Source organism: Poecilia mexicana, unplaced genomic scaffold (genome assembly GCF_051168715.1).
Source record: "Poecilia mexicana isolate PSO_F unplaced genomic scaffold, ASM5116871v1 scaffold_6, whole genome shotgun sequence".
NCBI lineage: Eukaryota > Metazoa > Chordata > Actinopteri > Cyprinodontiformes > Poeciliidae > Poecilia > Poecilia mexicana.
Window position 1 is genome coordinate 8973129 of NW_028263375.1, and position 18529 is coordinate 8991657.

The following is an 18529-nucleotide window of genomic DNA, read 5'->3' on the forward strand; positions in this document are numbered from 1 at the left end:
AGCTGAACCGTTTTTCCATTTATTTGTGATAAATGGAAGCCAGCGCTCCCCGGAGCTTTTCTCTTTGCTCCGCTTTTATTCCCACGCCTCTAAACCCTTAAAATATGAATTCTCTTTGATTGTATCTTTTTCCAGGCCTCGCCCTCATTATGTGGAACGGGCTCTACACGGCAGAAAAGGTCATCATCCAGTGGACTCTGCTCAGTGAAGCCTGCTACTTTGCTGTCCAGTTTCTAGGTAATTAACAGATCTTAAGAGTTACCATGTGGAGTTTCTGTAGCCGTGAGACGTTTCTTTTCAGATGCGCTCTAATTTTACTTTGATAAACATCGGATGAGTTCAGATCTCAGTGGGAATGAGTTCCATCATTTATAGACACGTGGACAGTGCCCTCTTGTGGTACGTTTGGAGAATCGCAGCTTTGAATCAGATTCAACGTAAGGTTTCAACGTTTATTCACACCTCCGTTAACTTTTCCACATTTTTGTCACATTGTAGCTGAACTTTGATGTTTTTATTAGAATTTTATCTGATAAACTTGACAGTTATACACTATTTTCTGTTGGTTTAAGGTAGATTTTCACAAGCTTTCAAGGGTGTAGGAACGAGTCTGTCACTGGGGGGGACGCATATCGGAAACCTGACAGATGAGTAAATAGCTTGAGCAGAAATGTCAAACAATTATGCCATCAACACATCAGTAACGCGTTACTCTAATCTGACCCTTGTTTCAGTAACAAGTATTCTAACACGTTACTATTTACAATCCAATAATCAGATTAAAGTTATGCAGTATAATGACTGTCATTCCAGGATGAACACTCACTTTAGTATTTGCCTCACAACTAGCAAGCTACATACTCTGGTAGCACAGAGCCGACCAGATTCTGATGTATCTTATTGGTCAAAATGCATTGATATAAATTGACTGGCAATTGAACAGGTTCTACTTATTTCTAAAACCAAAGTAGAAAACAGCTCATAAAATAAGACACAACAGTTTTAAACTCAATACAGCAGTTTGACCAACAAAAATAAAATCTAAAAAAACAAGTTTTGTTCTTCTTGAGCATTTCTCTACATCAGTGCAACAGTTTGATCTACAAAATAAACAAAAATTATACTTTTCACGTCTAACAGACACCTTAGCTCCTCACTGTTAACTCAGTCTCACTTTCCAGCACTGCATTCAGCAACTTACCAAAGATCCATGAAAAACACTGAGGCAAAAAGACTAAATGTTTTTTTTCTCCTGTCATTTTCAGCCGCAAACATTTAACTAAAATATCTACGGATATGTGTTTCTGTCTCTGCCTCCCTCTGACTCTCTGGAGCCTGATGTTCCTGCATGGATTCATGGATTTACAACAGACACTACAGTGATGTACAGTGTCAGAATGTGAACTAAATATAAAAAGTATGTTTTTATCATACAGAATGAGAATTTAAACAACTTAATTTTCAGATGTATACATTATTATACATCTCAACTCTATTTACTGTGTAGCAAAAATTTTCACTAATTTATTTTTAAACCTCTCCTCAAGCACTTTTCTTATTGTCTTCTAACCATTAACCTTATGGTGTGGAAATAATGAAAAAATATCGAAACGTTGAAAGAAATCAACCTGACATCAGTCTCCTCCTGTTCTCCTTTCTGGTTCTATTATAATTAATATAATTTTATATCTTTACACTGAAACTCCAACTGGCTCTCCTATGTCTTCCCTGACCTGCTCCTCTCATAATAAAATAGTTTAGTTTATTTAAAAATTAAAAACAGTTAATACATATTTCAATAAACTAAATGAAGATCTCACCAGAGCTTCTTCACCTTTCTTCAACATCATTCTAGCACTGCTGTTCTCCTAAATATATAATATAATATAATATAATATATAAACACATGTTAAGTGGTCGAGTATGATCAGGTGTTGCTCCACTGTTTCCACTGTGCTGCTGTTTCAATCTCTAAATCATTGTGACTAGACTAGCTAACTGTTAAAGTTAGTGGTAAAATTTTGACATGTGACTATTCCAGAATTTAAACAGCTAAACCAAAAAGATTTAGTTCTATATATGAAAGTAAACTGACAACAAGATGTTATAAACGAGCGATATTCATGGCAACATTCCTGACAGATCGTTTACCTCCTTCAAACGGAGTTTCTGACTCCGTCTGAGTCAGAAACTCGAGGGGGGAGGGGGAGGAAGCGCTCTGCTGAATGCGCTGTTGTGCGCCTTCAAAATAAAAGCACGCGAGTGGAAGATTTTAAAATTATTCGCAACAGCGGTGAAATTATTGGGGGGGACGAATGTGACTCTCTCCAATATTGGGGGGGGACATGTCCCCCGCGTCCCCCCCGCTTCCTACGCCCATGCAAGCTTTTATAGATGGTTTAATTTGTATACTGCTCCCATTACTAATAATTCAATCTCAGAATATTTCCTTGTTAAAAAAACAACTCTCAAGCAAAACAACTTCAGAATGTAAATTTGAAGGACAGTTCCTAGTGTAAATGTTACCAGAAGACGATAAAAAAAATGTCAGGTATCAGATGGTAAAACCAAAATTAAGATGTTAAGAAAATGCTGGAAACATCGGAGAAACCGAACAATAAATCAAAGTTTTGTTTCCCTTTATCTTGGAATAACTTTGATTTGAGATGCACTCTTCTTTATAGAGTGGTTTAACTTTCACTGGGTTTGTTAGAGGTGTCCGGGGGCTGAGTGGCATGCACACAGGTATGATTGACAACACTAAGACCCTCCTCCTGCCTCTGATTGGTTTTTAGTTTGCACTGAGAGAAAGCAGAGGAGCTTTTTTATTTCATAGAATATCTGTCTCATATTATACTGTGACTGTGACAGTTTCAACAAATATGTAAAAAATTATTTTTTATAAAAGTAGGGTGCACCAACTTAATTTTGGGGGATCGGCAGATACCTAAATATGTATCTAACTTGGCAAAGGTTTAAAAATCCTCCTCTGTCCTCTTCTGCTCTGCCATGAGAGGTTTGACTGACAGACCAGCTCATGTCTACAGGTTCGCAGTCAACAACAACCAAGTTTATTTGCTCACCAAATTTCAGCAACAAGGCAGCTCAAAGTTTTTACATCATAAAAATGAACAAACACAAAATTGTAAATCACACAGTGAATAATTGTCACGTGACATAACACATTAAATGTTGGTGTTTCATTCATAATGTTTCAAAAGCAACTCCAGATTTAAAGGAACTCAGTGAATCGGCTGTTTTCTGGAAGTTTGCTCCAGATTTGTGGAGCATAGAAGCTGAATGCTGCTTCTCCACGTTTGGTTCTGGTTCTGGATGCAGAGCATCACAAGAGAACATATGTTCAGGAAATGATTTTAGTTTTGCTGACGTGGCTTTGTGTTTCCAGTGACGTGCGTCACCCTGATAGAGATCGGCATCCTGCCCAACGCCGCCATGCTGCTGCTCCTCAGTCGAGTCCTCTTCTTCGTGGTCACCGTCGCGTACTACTACCACCTGGGCCGCAAGCCCAAGAAGATCTGAGCCGACGGCGGCGCTTCGGCGAGGGGCGTTTCAGCACAAATCACAGCTGGGGGTCAAGGGGTCCAACTGCTTTGTAAGTAAAAGGCCTCACACCCCCTTTCTGTGGGACCTGGCCTACTACAAACCCCACCAAAGTGACATTTAACAGACGAGCAGAGCGTCGCATCGCCACCGACACAACGGGAACCAGAAACCTCAGCGCGACACTGAGCGGCTGGGCTTCACACACATTCCTCCTCTGCGTAGTTTTGAGTGCTGGACGCTGCATCTGTGTGAAACTTTAAAGTGTACAGGACAGACGGCTACAAACCACCTGTCGGTGTTTCTCCACAGCTATATGATGTCCAGGTGAAGTGTTTAGTGTTTTTCCTTTCAGCTAACTACCGTTTCCTTTATCACGCTCAAGGGTTTGAGCTATTTGTTGTTTTTTGACGTGAACTCATATGTATATGACGCGAACTGCCTTCCTCCGAATTTCCTAGAAAAATCATTAGCTGTCTGCTTCAGATGAGATCAATGCTGGATTATTGACTCAAAAAAAACTGATGGGTTGAGTATCCAGAAACTCTGCTCATCCGTTCAATCAAGACTATTAATCATTTTACCGTTTAGTCTAAAAATTGGTGTCTTAGTTTTGAAACTTGTCAGGCTTTAAGCTGGGAGTTTTTAAAGCACAACTGACTGTCATGCTGTTATGTGAACCTGTGAGGTGAATCGTCCCAGAGAAACCATACAGTTGTCTCTGCTGCTTGTGCGCTATTAGAAGGAACCTTAATCTGACTGACCGTCAAACCCTTCATGTGTAATTAGCAGGTCAAATCAAGCATGTCGTGTGCTTGATCAACACATAATAACCTGTTATAATCTCTTAGTTATGTAGCATAGCTTGTTTTTTAATGCCATGCACCATATCCATAGTCTTGCCTTAAAACAACTTTAAAGAACAGTCATCAGTTCTATGACTTGTAAATATGTAAATAAGTATTTAATATTAAGTGGCGCTCTTGTGAACCAAACAGGGAACTTGTTCAGTATTAGTCAATGATTATTAAAGGTTAATCCTTCTTAATGTGTCTTATTTTTGTACCCATTTAAATCACATTTTGTTCAGTCGTTTGCAACCCTGGTGAAGATCAGTAGGAAAGCTTTTAGATTAAAAACACATTTTCAACGGTTCATCATACACTAACACGCGATAAATAAAACAATAACTACAAATACATGTACAGGAATTAATAACACAATAAATACCCATCAAAAATGTAGAAAAAAAAAGTTCATAACATCAAGTTTAAAAAAATCCATAAAATAGAGAACAATGTTTGTAAACAATAAAAACATCTTCCTATATATTTTAGTGAACACTGGAGCCCAAACTGTTAATATTACTAGGAATATGTGGAAAAATCTTTGACATCTTTTATTATATCCTGAGCAGCTTTTATATATTCCTCAGATATTTTGATGAATTATCTGTGATAAGTGACGTATCATCTATCGTTACCATTGATGGATAATTATAGATTATCTATCAGATGGAAGTTAAAACTCTGGCTGCTCTAAAACATTAATATTATTTCCAGTCAGAACGTCGGTCAGCAGGATACAGATTTTAAATCTTAAAATAAAAATAATAATCTGTATCTAAAATAAATGGTTATAAAATGTGAGCTTTACAAAGACGGTTTTTCCTTATTTTTAAACTTCGCCTAATATCCACTCTACTCAGCATTTTCTGCCCATCCAGCCTCTTTGGTCACAGTTTTTTATTTTTGTTGTTTTTTTTTTTTACTTTTTATTGGAGAAGCAGATGACTAATGGTTTTCTTTTCTGTTCTGATGTGACGCATAGCTAAAAGAAATGAGCACATTATATTTACACCCGGAGCGAACAGGAAGTCATAAACAAGCAGACACTGAAAAACTGACATGAAAAAAAAGCTCTATTTTTGTAGGAATTACCACTTTAAGAAACAATTATTTGAAGCTAAAGCTTTTTACACGTCTCTACCAAGGATCCAAAACATGCAGAGGATGTTATACATTTCATCACCAAACTTATTTCACAACTTTAGTAGCCATCCTATCAGATTTATTGATGCAATAACCAAATAATATTCTTAAAACAAATCAGCACATTAAAGTTTGCTTGCCTAAGCAGATATTTATATATATATTTATACATGTTTGAAACTTGAAAATCAAATGGATTCAGACTATAAGCGAGTTTCTTCAGTGGTGGTCCATCAGGTTTCCACTGGCCACATTAAGTCCTGCGCCAGAAGGGAGAGGTTCTGCGGTCAGAGGGGCGGTTCTTTTTTTTTGTTTTTGTTTTGTTTCTTTGGGTCGGCAGCTGCAGATTCAGCACTGAAGGGAAATGTGCGCCGTCCTCTCCCATGTTTCAGCTCAGATGGGGGAAACTGAAACACGGGTGAGGTCTCCTGCACCCCTAAAAAGCCGTAATTATGCTTTTTTTTATTTTTGCAGGGTTTAATTAGAAGCAGCTCTCCCGAGTAACATTGTGTTCCCCAACCTTTCGCTGCACCGCTTTGCGCTGACTGGCATAATTATGGAGTAACAAAAAAAAGTGTCGTTCCGTTTCCATCAGTGCTGCAGGCCTCAAACGATCAGCCTGGTGAAATGTTCAAAGGTCTGCAAGGCAGGTCTAAATTTGGAGAGAACAGCAATTTTGCCGAGGAGGCAGAGCAACTCTTTCATCATCCCTACTGTCGTAAATTAGAAATATGAAACTGGAAACTAGTCTTCAAGTCTGAAAATAGTGCAAAAATGCTTCATTCCCTCACAATGTTACGGACGGCGTGTGTTGTTGACCTGTTTTAAATTGTAGCAAAGTGTTTTCATGTATATATGTGGGATATTGTACATGATAAATTAATTGTGATTGAATTTGATTATTAGTTTGAAATAAAAAGAACACTTGTTTATTATTGGAACATCTGAATATGAAGTCATTTTGTTTGTTTTGTCAGATATATAAAGCAGCCAGGTGTCCAGACCTTTTGTCACTCGGATAAATAGTGTCAAGTGAAAAGTACATGAGGATCAGGAACATAAAAACACTAAAATCAAGCAAATAAAGTATTTCTTTTTTTGGATTACACTGCAAAACCACAAAATCTTACCAAGTAGTTTTCGTCTAGTTTCTAGTGCAAATATCTTAGTCAAGTTTAGCAAACTTGACTAGTAGAAACTAGCCCAGAACTACTGAAGTGGAGATCCACAATTAAAAAAAAAAAGATTTTGCACATTTGCTGCATTAAATGGAAGGTATCTACTTTCCAATTTAAACACATTTACTAAGAACAGGATTTGGGTCACTTTCTTTCAAAAAACTTGCTAATATTTAGCCAAGATTACTAAATTAGATAAAAGCTGATTTGAGTGCGGTAATGTCTGCTTTTCAGTAAAACTGGCATAGTTCAACTAAAAGGCTTGTTATAAAAAGACATACTTTTTCAAAGTTAATATTTTCCAATGTTGCCAAACCCAGTGATGTCACTGATATGATGCCATATATGACATCACTGATGTCATCACCTCAAATTACCGACTTTGCAAAGGAAAGTAGTGACTGTTCGAGGCGCCATGATGGACGTCGGAAGTGAGGGATGGTAATATTGAACAGCGACTGAAATTGTTTCCCCAAGTTGTTTTTGCCAGTTTATTCATGCCTTCAACTTGTTAGCATCGAGCTAATTTGTCTGTGAACGTAAAACACCTGGTTGGGGCTCATAGACGGCGGGATTAAGAGTTGGAAACGGCTAGCTTAGAAACCGACCCGAACCGCCTCCCTCCTGACGTGTTGACCAAATTACTGACTTTACCTTAATTTATACCGCATGATTTATGTTACTGTGTCATAAACTGTGTTCCCCTTTACACCGGAGCAGCATAAAAAAACGTACAACAGACGAGATGCTGACCAGTTTTTGTCATACATGCTAGGCTACATGACCGGGGCACTGTTTCCATGGTTACTAATAGACGCGTACCTTCTCCATAATGCCATATTTAATATCTTTGTAATAATACTGCTTACAAAGTATAAGAACGTTAATCATCTTACCTTATAAAAATTGTTAGCTGCAAATTCGCGGTTAGGGCTGACAGTCATGATTTATGACTGCTGTCCATCGCCGCTGTAACTTTCCTCATTAAGTCATAAAATAAAATGACATGTTTGCTTTCTGTTCTTGTCTGTTCCTGCAGCTTAACCCTATGACCATTTTAAAAGTGAAATCAACTAAATAAAAGCGATATTAGAGAACAGATGTCTGTTCTTAGACTAGCTTTAAAGGAGCGGTTATATCAGTGTTTCCCAACCCTGGTCCTCAAGGCACTGACCTGCATGTTTTAGATGTTCCCCTGCTGCAGCACACATGATTTCAATTGTTGGCTGATTATCAGGGTTTTGCTGAATTGCAGTCATCTGAATGGGGTGTGTTGAAGCAGGGGAACATCTAAAACATGCAGGTCAGTGCCTTGAGGACCAGGGTTGGGAAACACTGGGTTATATTAACATCCATTATGGCGGAGTGGGCGGAGTTCTGGAGAGCGTGACGTCACGTGCAAAGGTCAGTATCTGGCTCAAACATCTTAAAGTACTTGAACCAACTCATCAGCGGAAATGACACATTAACATGTCTCAACAGGCTGTTTTGTAATCCCACTTTTGGTTGTTATGTTCTGAAACATGTTCAAACTCGTCCACCCAAATGTAACCTTTTATAAAACCTGCCCCAACCGTCTGCTTTCCACTTCCACTCACAACACAGGGGCTGAAAAACGGCATTATGTGGCTGAGGAGATCAGTGTGTGCAGTCTGAGTTGTTTACATCCTAAAAAAGCTCCTGTGGGTGTGTGTGTGTACATTCTCAAACTTTCCACCAAGTGAACTGGGTTCTGGTTCATTTTGTGGTATTTTCAGGTGTCAGCATGTTGGAGAAGCTCTGTTAAGTTTTGTTTGTAGACTTAAAAAAATATATATATATATACATTTCTTATTGTGCGTTGCATTTTTGTCCAATTATTCCTTGTGGTTTCAGATGCAATGAAGCTGAAAGGATATTTGCTTATTCCTTTTTACTTTTGGACAGTGGTTATAGTGTGCAACCATGGCAACAATATATTGTTTTTTACAATTGGGAGCAGCTGATTAGTATCTTAATAATTCAGTGAATATCTGAACAAGAGGAGTTGAAAAGGAGGAATCTCTTAAATCGATCATAATCTGCAGCAACAGCCTTCAGTCAGAAGCATCTTTGGATTTGTTGCGAGACTGACTGCTCCTGGAGACATTTCCTGCTCCAGCATCATCAACCACATCTTTGAAAATACTTGGATGATATACATAAACATTTTGTTTTTTACATGACTAAGAATCATATCTGTGTCCAAAAGTCATAGGGAAACAAACAAGTTAGTGTTTGAATTTATATATTTTAAAGACAAATATTTTTTTCTGATAAATCCTCAATATGTAAGCAATAAACAAATATTTACATTTGAAATTCATTTCAAAATAGCTCATGCTTGAAAACAGAACACATCAGATGCTTTTATTCAATATTTTTCAGAATAGATGCTGGATACTGTTTTTTTTATTATTTAATTACAAGACAATGACAAAAAAAACTATATTTCAGTACATTTCTGTATTTATGTTCCGTATTAAACTAGAAGACTCTCTCTGATGACGTATGTGACACGTAGGGGTCGATGGGAATGTATTATGTCTGGCGCCGCATGGTGGGGGTGTGAACACGTCCGTTCACACTCACACACACTCACACACACTCATCCCACAGAAAAAGAGGCAGAGACAAACACCCAGTTTTCTTTCTCACGGACTTTTTGCGTCCCACATTCAGCAGGAGCGCGGATCCACGGAGGACGTCTGCAGACCGACTCACAGTAAGTCCCGTTTGTCCAGCTACCGCCAAGCTACAAAACTTTGACACTTTGAAAATGAGTCCGGATCAGTCCGAAGCGACCCGAACTCGCTGAGTGTTGTCCTTAAAAGAAAACAGAATTTAGCTAAATCGACCTATAAATGAAATGAATAAAACTTGAACCATCGTTAAGACTTTCCGAGTAGACTTTATCTTTGTGTGGTTTGAAAATATCCCGTTTTTCCGAGAGATCCGTCTCACTGGAACAGTTGCATCTGTTTCAAAGTAGTGCAAAATCTGCATTTCATTACACATTTATTATTAAATCTATCCTACACAATGTTTGATGTTTAGCATTTGTGAAGTTTATGATGTTATTACGGGATAAACAGGATTCTTCGGTTGAGTTTCATTGCTTGAATACTGAAAATAAGCAGCAGTCAGTTGTCAGATGACTGCGTGAGTTTGGGACTTTTTGCTCAAGTTGGTTGCTAAATGTTGTGGGCAGTGGCGTAACTCTGAAATCTGGGGACTGTGGGTATCCTGTCCTGGTGCCCGTTAGGAAGTTTTTCTTTTTTTTCCAAGTTTGGCCACAGGTAGCACGTAGACACTAGTTAAAATAAACAACCAAAGTTTATGGTGTTTTTAGCAAAATAGGAAAATATAATAATATTATATATATAGTAAAATAATAATATAATCAGGTTACTTTTACTAAAATAAAATAAAAATTACACATTCCAACTGCAGCTGACAAAAATAAAGTTAAACAGACTCTAAACTCTAAATAAGGATGCATAACAAGCTAGTATTGGCTAATATTGGTACCATTAGCTCAGTTGTGCATTTGATAAAAGAAATAAATCCGGATCACCGTTATAGTTCTACAAAGCGTAACATATTCATTTAATTATATTAAAGTAATACTTGCTATAAAATTATCTGTTTTAACAATATAATGAATAATTGTCAATATAGTTTGAAGATTTTAATCCAATAGAAAGTCATGTATTGGACTCACTGGTCAGTAGTGCGCCCTCTGGTGGACACATCACGGACAAGAGAAGACTTTTTAAAATAATAATCTCATCTTTTATGAAATTAACTAGTTGTTATCACATTGTACAAGATTATATCCCATGTGTTCCAGGAAAACACATGGGATATTTAGCACATGTGCAAATGAGCTAACAGCTTGTGGAGTAACAGGGCTAGCAGCTAGCTTAAAATAGCAACGTCTTCATTGGAGTGGAGTTGGTTTAGTTTTCACCAGATATTTAAATAAAAACATTTTCTTTATTGTATGCAAAGAAAAAGAGTTGTAGCATTTTTCAGGTAGCCAGGGAATACTGTTTTTTTTTTTCATGCTCTTCATAATAAGGTTAGCATTTTAAAACCATAATCTGTGAAAACTTGTATAGTCTACTGGTAAGTATCCTGTTTATACCTACTCATTTAAAAGAAATATAAAGATATACAATTTATTTCAATTGAATTTCATGAAAAACACCACAGTAAACATCGTTACATGTTCAAAACAAAGCAGCTGTTGAAAGCAGGTTTTCCAGCCACATGCTAATTTGCTAACCTGGTCTTCGGTTGGACGTTTTTGAAAAGCCAGCAAAATTAAAAAAAGTTTCCTGTCAAAACACACACACACACACACACATTGCAACTATTAACAAGAAATATTAAATGCATATTGGAGAAAACCAATTCTCCACAACAAAGTAGGTTGGTTCACATCAGTATTTCCCTAAAAATGGACAAATACAGTCACTCATAAGAATATGTGTAAATTCTGGTGGTGAAGGAATAAACTATGGTTTTCTGGACCCTCAGTGCACCAGTGAAACGTTCCCAGTGCTATACCTCCATTAAACCAGTTTGAACCATTTAAATATGGATGCTTGCTTTAATGTTGGCACCAGATTCTGATCCAACCGTTTGAATATTTCAGCTGAAATTAATTGTTTTCAGGTTTGATGAGTGAATTCGCTTCAGTTTTTTCTGTTTATGTTTTGGGTTTTTTGTTCTTTTTGTCTCGGTTACATCATTGTAGCGTTTCGTCCGTTCAGCTGCTGCTCGTTGCATAATTAGGTTTCTATGTTGCAGATCATTATCTGTATTCATATTAGTTTCTGAAATACTCCAACCAGCACGTCTTGTGTAATACTCACAGTTGGTTACATTTACTCAATTACTTTTACTTTAGTCATTTTATTGTGAAGTATTTCTTACTTGAGTAAAATTTCTGGATTTTCTACCCACTGAATGAAAATCAAATGTATTTTAGCCAAAAATTCGCCAGACACAGACACACACCTGCAGTTTTTGTTAAAGTTTCATAAGTTTTTTTTTTTTTGTTGAAGGAAACTGATTTGGAAACATTTTCTTTTTTAGGATTTTGTTATTCTGTTTGTTAATCTTATTTTCATCCCTAAAATACCAAAATTTCCACTTAACTTTATATTTTGGTCTGTCTGATTGTGTAATTTTTAAATATTAAATTATTGATAATTTGATCAGTTACTCAGTAATTGAGTGGACTTCTTACCAAATACTTTTTTAAATCTTACCTGAGTAATTTCTTGGACGGTTGCTCTTCATTTTACTTGAGTAAAAATATTTTGAAGTTGTAATACTGCAGGTTTAATACCACGACACTAAAAACACAAACAAAACTTTAACCACCTAAATTTATTACCCCATTTTCAAGAAATTATCTCAGAGATTTTAGCTTTTCTATGTTTATTAACCTCCATAATAAAATAAATAAGTTGATATACAATAATTTGTTTACTGGTTTAAAACTATAAAATGGAAGGAAGAAGCAAATAAATGAAAAAGACAAATTGACTCAATTTAATTCTAAATACAAAATATCACTTTGATTAATTTAGTACATATGTGGAAATTTGCTGAATAAATAAAAAGCACATCTGTGATGTATTAAGCCACAGGTGTCAAACTCGAGGCGTGTGGGCCAAATCCGGCCCGCCATATCTGTTTATGTTCCCTCTAGATTGTAGACTAAACACTATGTCTGCTTAAATATTATGTTTTCAATCAAATCAATGCAGTTTTTATATGTTTATTGCCAAATTGTAACAATTAATTCCTCCAGTTTCTTCAGAATTATCATGGAAATTTACACAAAATCAACAAATTGCACTAATAATTGGGAGTTTATGGCAGATTTTTCTCAAATATTGTCAAAAATTTTCTTACTTCTACTAAACAGCTGCCTCAGCTTTAAGTGTTGTCAGATTATAGTCCATGATCTACACAGTGAGTAAAAAAAGTCACATTTACTGTCATAAATAACCATAAATATCGTAAATATTTCCAAATTAGTACCACAAACACTTTGATTTTTTATTGGAAAAATCACAAAAAGAATCACGAAACCCTGGAGGGACTGAAAGGATGTTCAATAACATTATCTGATTTTAGAAAATTACTGATATTTTAACAGTTTGGTGAACAGATTTTATCAATACATTCTGGCGCCGCCGGCCCTTTAAGAGCACAGATGATCTTGATTTGGCCCAAAACGAAAATGAGTTTGTCACCGCTGAATTAAACAAAAAATAGTTCATAAGATTTAGAATTGAGTGCTGAAATTGCAAAATTTGCAATGATTTTCAAGCTCTACTTTTAAGTGCCAGACATACAGTAACATTACATGAAGCCGCTGCTGTTCGATCTGTAATCTCAGCCATTTAAACCATTAATAATGTAACATTTCTAACTCCATCACATTATAAAATATCTTTCTTTCGTTTTGTTGCTGTCAGACGTTCAGTCAGCTGCTCCCTGACCTCCGCAGGGTCGTTTTCTGAATCGTGTCGTCTCGTCGCTGCTGCAGTTCGAAAGGCTTTTTCAAATAAACAATCGACATGTTTCAGAGAAGGGAGGCGCCTCATAAACACAGATTAGAAAGCCGTGTTTTAATTTGGGCTTTGGTTGATCCTTCCCACATTTAACAGCGCTGCCAGCTAATGACAGGCCGGCGCTCCAAACTGGGACGACACAGTCAGCAAAAGTCTGAATTGTTCAGCTCTTACAGGATATTTAAAACGGTTTCAATGTGTTTTGTTAGATTGGAGAACATGAATGGTATCTTTTTGTTTTTAAACTGAAAGAGCGAAAGCAGCACTCCTTATATGTAGCTTCCTGTTACCTCACTGCTCTGATGAGCAATAATCTGCTGTAGGTTTTAGTTGTTGGCACAGATGCTTAATAATCTCCACAGAAAGAGGGAAGCCACCTGAAGGGGTTTCACACGTTTCTGTCACAGCGTCGTCATAGCGATGCCAAACAGGAAAGCCCCTCCTCATCCCCCAAAACTTATCCCGAAACTTTCAGAGACGTGAAGATGCGTAATCGCAGCATCACACTGTAAAACATTTGGTTAAACTTGAAAATGAAAGTCCACCCGCTGCCTTGAAAATGCAATTTAAGTCACAGGAAAATAGTTTTGGTTTCAACTCAGAAATGAAAGTTCATGAAGTTGATTTGACAACAAGAGACAAGTTGACTAAACTTTGTTTTTTAGCTTCATTCATCTTTAATTGTGAGTTTTAGCTTAATGCTGCAATTTAAACCAAATAATTATTTAACAAATCTGCCCTCACAAAGTTAAAGAGCCACATTTCTCTATTATTTTACTCACAATATCAAGTTAAAATAAATACTGATTTTACTTTAGAATAATTTAAATTCTTGTTTGAACTAAATTTCTGATGTGATGATGAATTTTATTAAACATCCCAATGAATTCAGCTCAGAAACATTTAGTGAGATCAGGACATTATCCTCAAGCTTTGCTGACTGAGAATTGCATTAAAATGAACATTTGCCTTAATAAAACACCAGAGTCAGATCAACGTAACGCACTTCCACCTCAGGAGACAGAAACATGCCGCTAAGCATTCTGGGAAATAGTTCCCACTCCTGTCTTTCTCTTCTTTCAGTTTTTTCAACTCTTGGAGGTTTGACTAAATTAATAAGAAGTTAACACAACTTAGTTTATCTTTCACAAACTCACATTTAGGTTCAAAATCTAAAACTGGATAAATTTATTTCACTTAAAGAGGAAAAGATTGTAGACACAACACAAATGTTTTACAGTGCACATTAAGTTAAACGTACAACAAAAGCTGCGGCTCCTTTGTGTAGGAGATTAAACAGCGTCATTGCAGATGTTTAGACTCTGGAGGAGCTTTAAAGAATAATGCCAGCATGAAGCAGTGGAGAGACGTTGCATCTGTTTTAGCATTTAGCTTCTTTCCCTGCAGGACATCGCAGACTTTTCCTCTGATAGGCTCCTAACCAGCTATCTTCCTGTTTCAGCTAAGCTACATGTGTCAAACTGGAGGCCCGAGGGCCAAATCTGGTCCCCCGTAGGTTTTTATGTGGCCCACTAAACTTGAAATTACATCAATTAGTTCCTCCAGTTCTTTAAAATTCACAGAAATTTTTTCTCAAAATTGGCCATAAATCTTTGGGTTTGAGTGACTGCTGCCTCAGCCGTACTTCATGTCAAGTTATAGTCTGTAATCGATACGATTAATAAAAGGTCACATTTAACATCATAGAATAGCACAAAATGTGTAAAAATTCATTCCAACCATTTCTAAATTAGCACCACAAAATCAGTTATTTTTATTGCAAAAAAATAAAAAATCCTGGATGGAAAAGATGTTCAATATCATTTTACTCTAAGAAACACTTATTGAATGCTAAAACAAATAGCTATTTATTGATATTCTATCAGTTTAATGGGTTTTATCGGTACATTCCCTTTAAGAACATTCAGATTTTTGATTTGGTCCAATATGAAAATGAGTTTGACACCGCTGAGCTAAGCAGTTGTTCTGTTGTTATTCCCCAAACTGTTTCTGGGCAGTAACTTTTTTAAGTGAACTGCAGCACAGATCTTATGTTGCAGAGGGAAATCATGTCAGTAAGGTCAGAGAGCCTGGAAAGTTCTGGTAACTGGTCCAGATTCTTTTCACTCTGAATAACTTCGGTGCTCCACGCAGCGTATAAAGATAGACTTCCCCACAGCCTTTTAATTTCAGCTGCCTTGTACAGTATTTGTTATGCAAGTTATAATAAGACTGGTGTTTTTAGTTCTGCTTTCAGTTTCTAGTCAGATGGCTTTTCCTTCATGGAGGCTCGTTTTGAGAGTCATTTTTAAAAAAATCACTGCATTAACGAGACTCAAATTAGATTTTCATAATGAATTTCTAATTGTTGTAGAATAATGCCATAAAATGCATTAGAAATGACATTTTTATGTTAATTAATAAAATTAAGATTTCATAAACCTCTAACTCTTATCTTTCTTTATTGATTATCTAGTTCTGGTTTTAATCAATCAAAGAGTCAACAGGTGCTCAAATGCTGTTGAATTGTAAATGAAGAAGAAAAACAGAGGCTGTGACGTTGAGTTAAAATGCAGAAGAAGAGTTACTGCCCTCTAAATACACAGTGCAAGCTCAGTTTTCTGACCAGAGTGTGCAGATGGGTAGAAATGCTCGAAATACTTCAGCGTTGATGGGCGAATAAATGGAAATACCCACATTTAGAGTCAAAAAATATGCTGCTATGGTTCTTTGATATACGATTTTTGGCAGGAATGTATTGCCATACAGAGAACGACACATGAATGATTGTTCATTTCTGCCAGCTTAACAGGGCAACTCAAAAACTACTTCATTTCTTTAAAATAACAGTCTCATCCAACTGGGTGTAGGTGAAGCTACAAACTAGATGTTAGCTTTAGCATTGTTAGCAGCATATATGTAGCCTAACAAGACTCTCACATCTATATCTTGTATGTCGAAAAATGTTGCCACACAAACACTTCTTCATTGGTTTTTGTAATCCAGGGGTTTTCTTTGTGAGCCCAATCACAAGAAGATTGGTCAACATTGTCAACATAACGAGACAACTCAAGAACTAATTCCTTCCTCCCTTCAAAATAAGAGTTTCAAACAAGGACACGAAATGTCGTGTTCTACCGCTCACCTGCAGCGTTGATGGGAGAATAAACAGAAATACCCACAATGAGAGCCATGTGCTCTCAGTCAAAAATATGCTGCTATGATGCCCTTATACAAGGTTTGTGGCAGGAATGTAACACCATACGGAGAACCCGACATGAAAATCTTTGTTCATTTCTGTCAGCTTAACAGGGCAACTCAAAAACCATTTCCTTTCTTATTTCAAAATAAGAATCTCATCCATACAATATGAAATAGATGCTAGCTTTAGCGTTGTTAGCAGCTAGCATGTAGCCTCACAGGATTCTGCCTCATTGGGTTTTTTTTTATAGCTGAGGGATTTTAGTCAGCCTGGATTGGCAAACAATGTCAAGTAATAATGCAAGAATTCCCTTCAAAATAAGATACAAAATGCTAACTTTAGCAGCTAAAGATGAGCCAGTTGCATCATTTTCAGAGAGCCTTAAATCATAAACAATTTAAGTGGCAGAAGGCTCTTCAAAACGTTTCTATCCAAACTTTAGTCGCCATCGTGACAGAAAGTCTTTATTTGTCGCCAGAGCAGGATCTGAAGCTCAGAATATTCACATTCATACCCGGGATTCATAACAACAGCAGAGACTTGAAGACAAAGCCGCATGCTGAATGAGTCGGCGCTTTATGGGGCTTTATTACGGAGAGATCTCGTTACTCCCTCGCTAGTTCGTTTCAGCCAATATCAGAGGAAACTGCAAAACAGCTGCAGGGAGCGAATATGCAAGTCGAAGCAAAACTTTGCTCTTTTTTCAGATGTGGGAAACAGTTTTACTTTTAAACTCACTTTGCTGTTTGGCTTCTTCTTGTCACTTGGGATAAAAATGGAAACTCTAAAAAAAGTTTGTTGAACTAATTCCAGAGTGTCGCCACTTTAAGCCTTACTTGCAACCATTTTGGTGATCATCTAATTTCCTGGAAGAGGAAAATGCAACAGAGATGTTGCTTAGAGCTGAAGTGACGTGAGCAGAGCTCGGTCAGCAGACGGTATCATAACTGAGCCTTTTTTAATCCGCATTGCTGCTAAACATCGAGACAACAATCTCCTTTGAGGATTAGCTGCTTTGCTGCTGAGTGCTTTGGGGTTTGGACTCGTTTCAGTTTTGTAAACAGGAAGCTCTCTTCGTATTTTCTGGCCAATAGGTCAATAAAGTGACCTACTGGAGAGTTTCAGAGACATTAATGCAGCTGTGCTGGAAAATTAGGGTCAAAATTACAGTACATTTTATAGGAGATGAAATTAGCTAATATTTTTTAAAGGGCAATTTTGTTTTAATATATATACTTTTTGGTTGTGATGTTTTACTTTGGATATTTAAAAACATCGTCTTGTTGGTAAACGTTCATTCACAGAAAACAGAACGAATGCTGTACGTATAATGATACGGGTGTTCATTTATTTTTACAAATATAAACGTTAGGCTCACTTTTGTGCTCCTCTGTTCCAGACAGAATTTTTTCAGAAAGATTTTCTCCCATAATTTCACTGCATTAAGACCCGTTTTCTGTCCCTGCTGAGGAAACATCATCCCCACAGCATGATGCTGCCACCACTGTGCTTGCCATTTGGAGGTTGTGTATCCAGACTGATGCATTTCCAAACACACTTGGTGGAAAATGTGTCACTTTGGTCTTTTTTTAACACGTTTTCCGTGTCCTGGGATGATGAGTCGACAGAGATGCTCAACGCTGAGGATGTTTTATGGTGAAGCGACTCTTTAAATCTCAGCATGACTTCGTCTTTCAACTGCTCTCTTCTGGTCCTTAATGGTGCTGTTTGTTTACTGACGTTCTCTAACAAACCTTTATAGGACAGCTGGATTTATGCAGATTAAATGGATTCTCTTTCTAATTTTGTGTCTCTGAAGGCAGGAATAATTGGATGTTTTTTTGTAAACTAACAAAATGATAAAAAGTTGAAGGGGTGTGAATATGTGATGATACGAAGCTGCAAAATGGCTGTGCCGACATCTGAAAAAATAAAATAAAAACCTGACGCTAGGCATTTTTGTTTTCTTGTGAAAATTAA

At 36.9% G+C, this 18529-nt stretch overlaps 2 protein-coding genes across 2 annotated transcripts in view; both read left to right on the top strand.

Moving 5' to 3' along the window:
• tp53i11b (tumor protein p53 inducible protein 11b) overlaps positions 1-6493 on the top strand; it is a 52663-nt gene extending 46170 nt beyond the window's left edge. Inside the window, exons 6-7 of the mRNA XM_014983792.2 lie at positions 136-237; positions 3407-6493. Coding sequence (XP_014839278.1) covers positions 136-237; positions 3407-3540 — 236 coding nt within the window. The 3' untranslated portion in view covers positions 3541-6493. The remainder of the gene's footprint in view (positions 1-135; positions 238-3406) is intronic.
• Positions 6494-9296: 2803 nt separating this feature from the next.
• The window catches only part of cd82b (CD82 molecule b), a 34911-nt gene continuing 25678 nt past the window's right edge, over positions 9297-18529 (top strand). The window contains exon 1 of the mRNA XM_014983790.2: positions 9297-9473. The gene's annotated coding sequence lies outside the window, so the exon portion shown is untranslated. The remainder of the gene's footprint in view (positions 9474-18529) is intronic.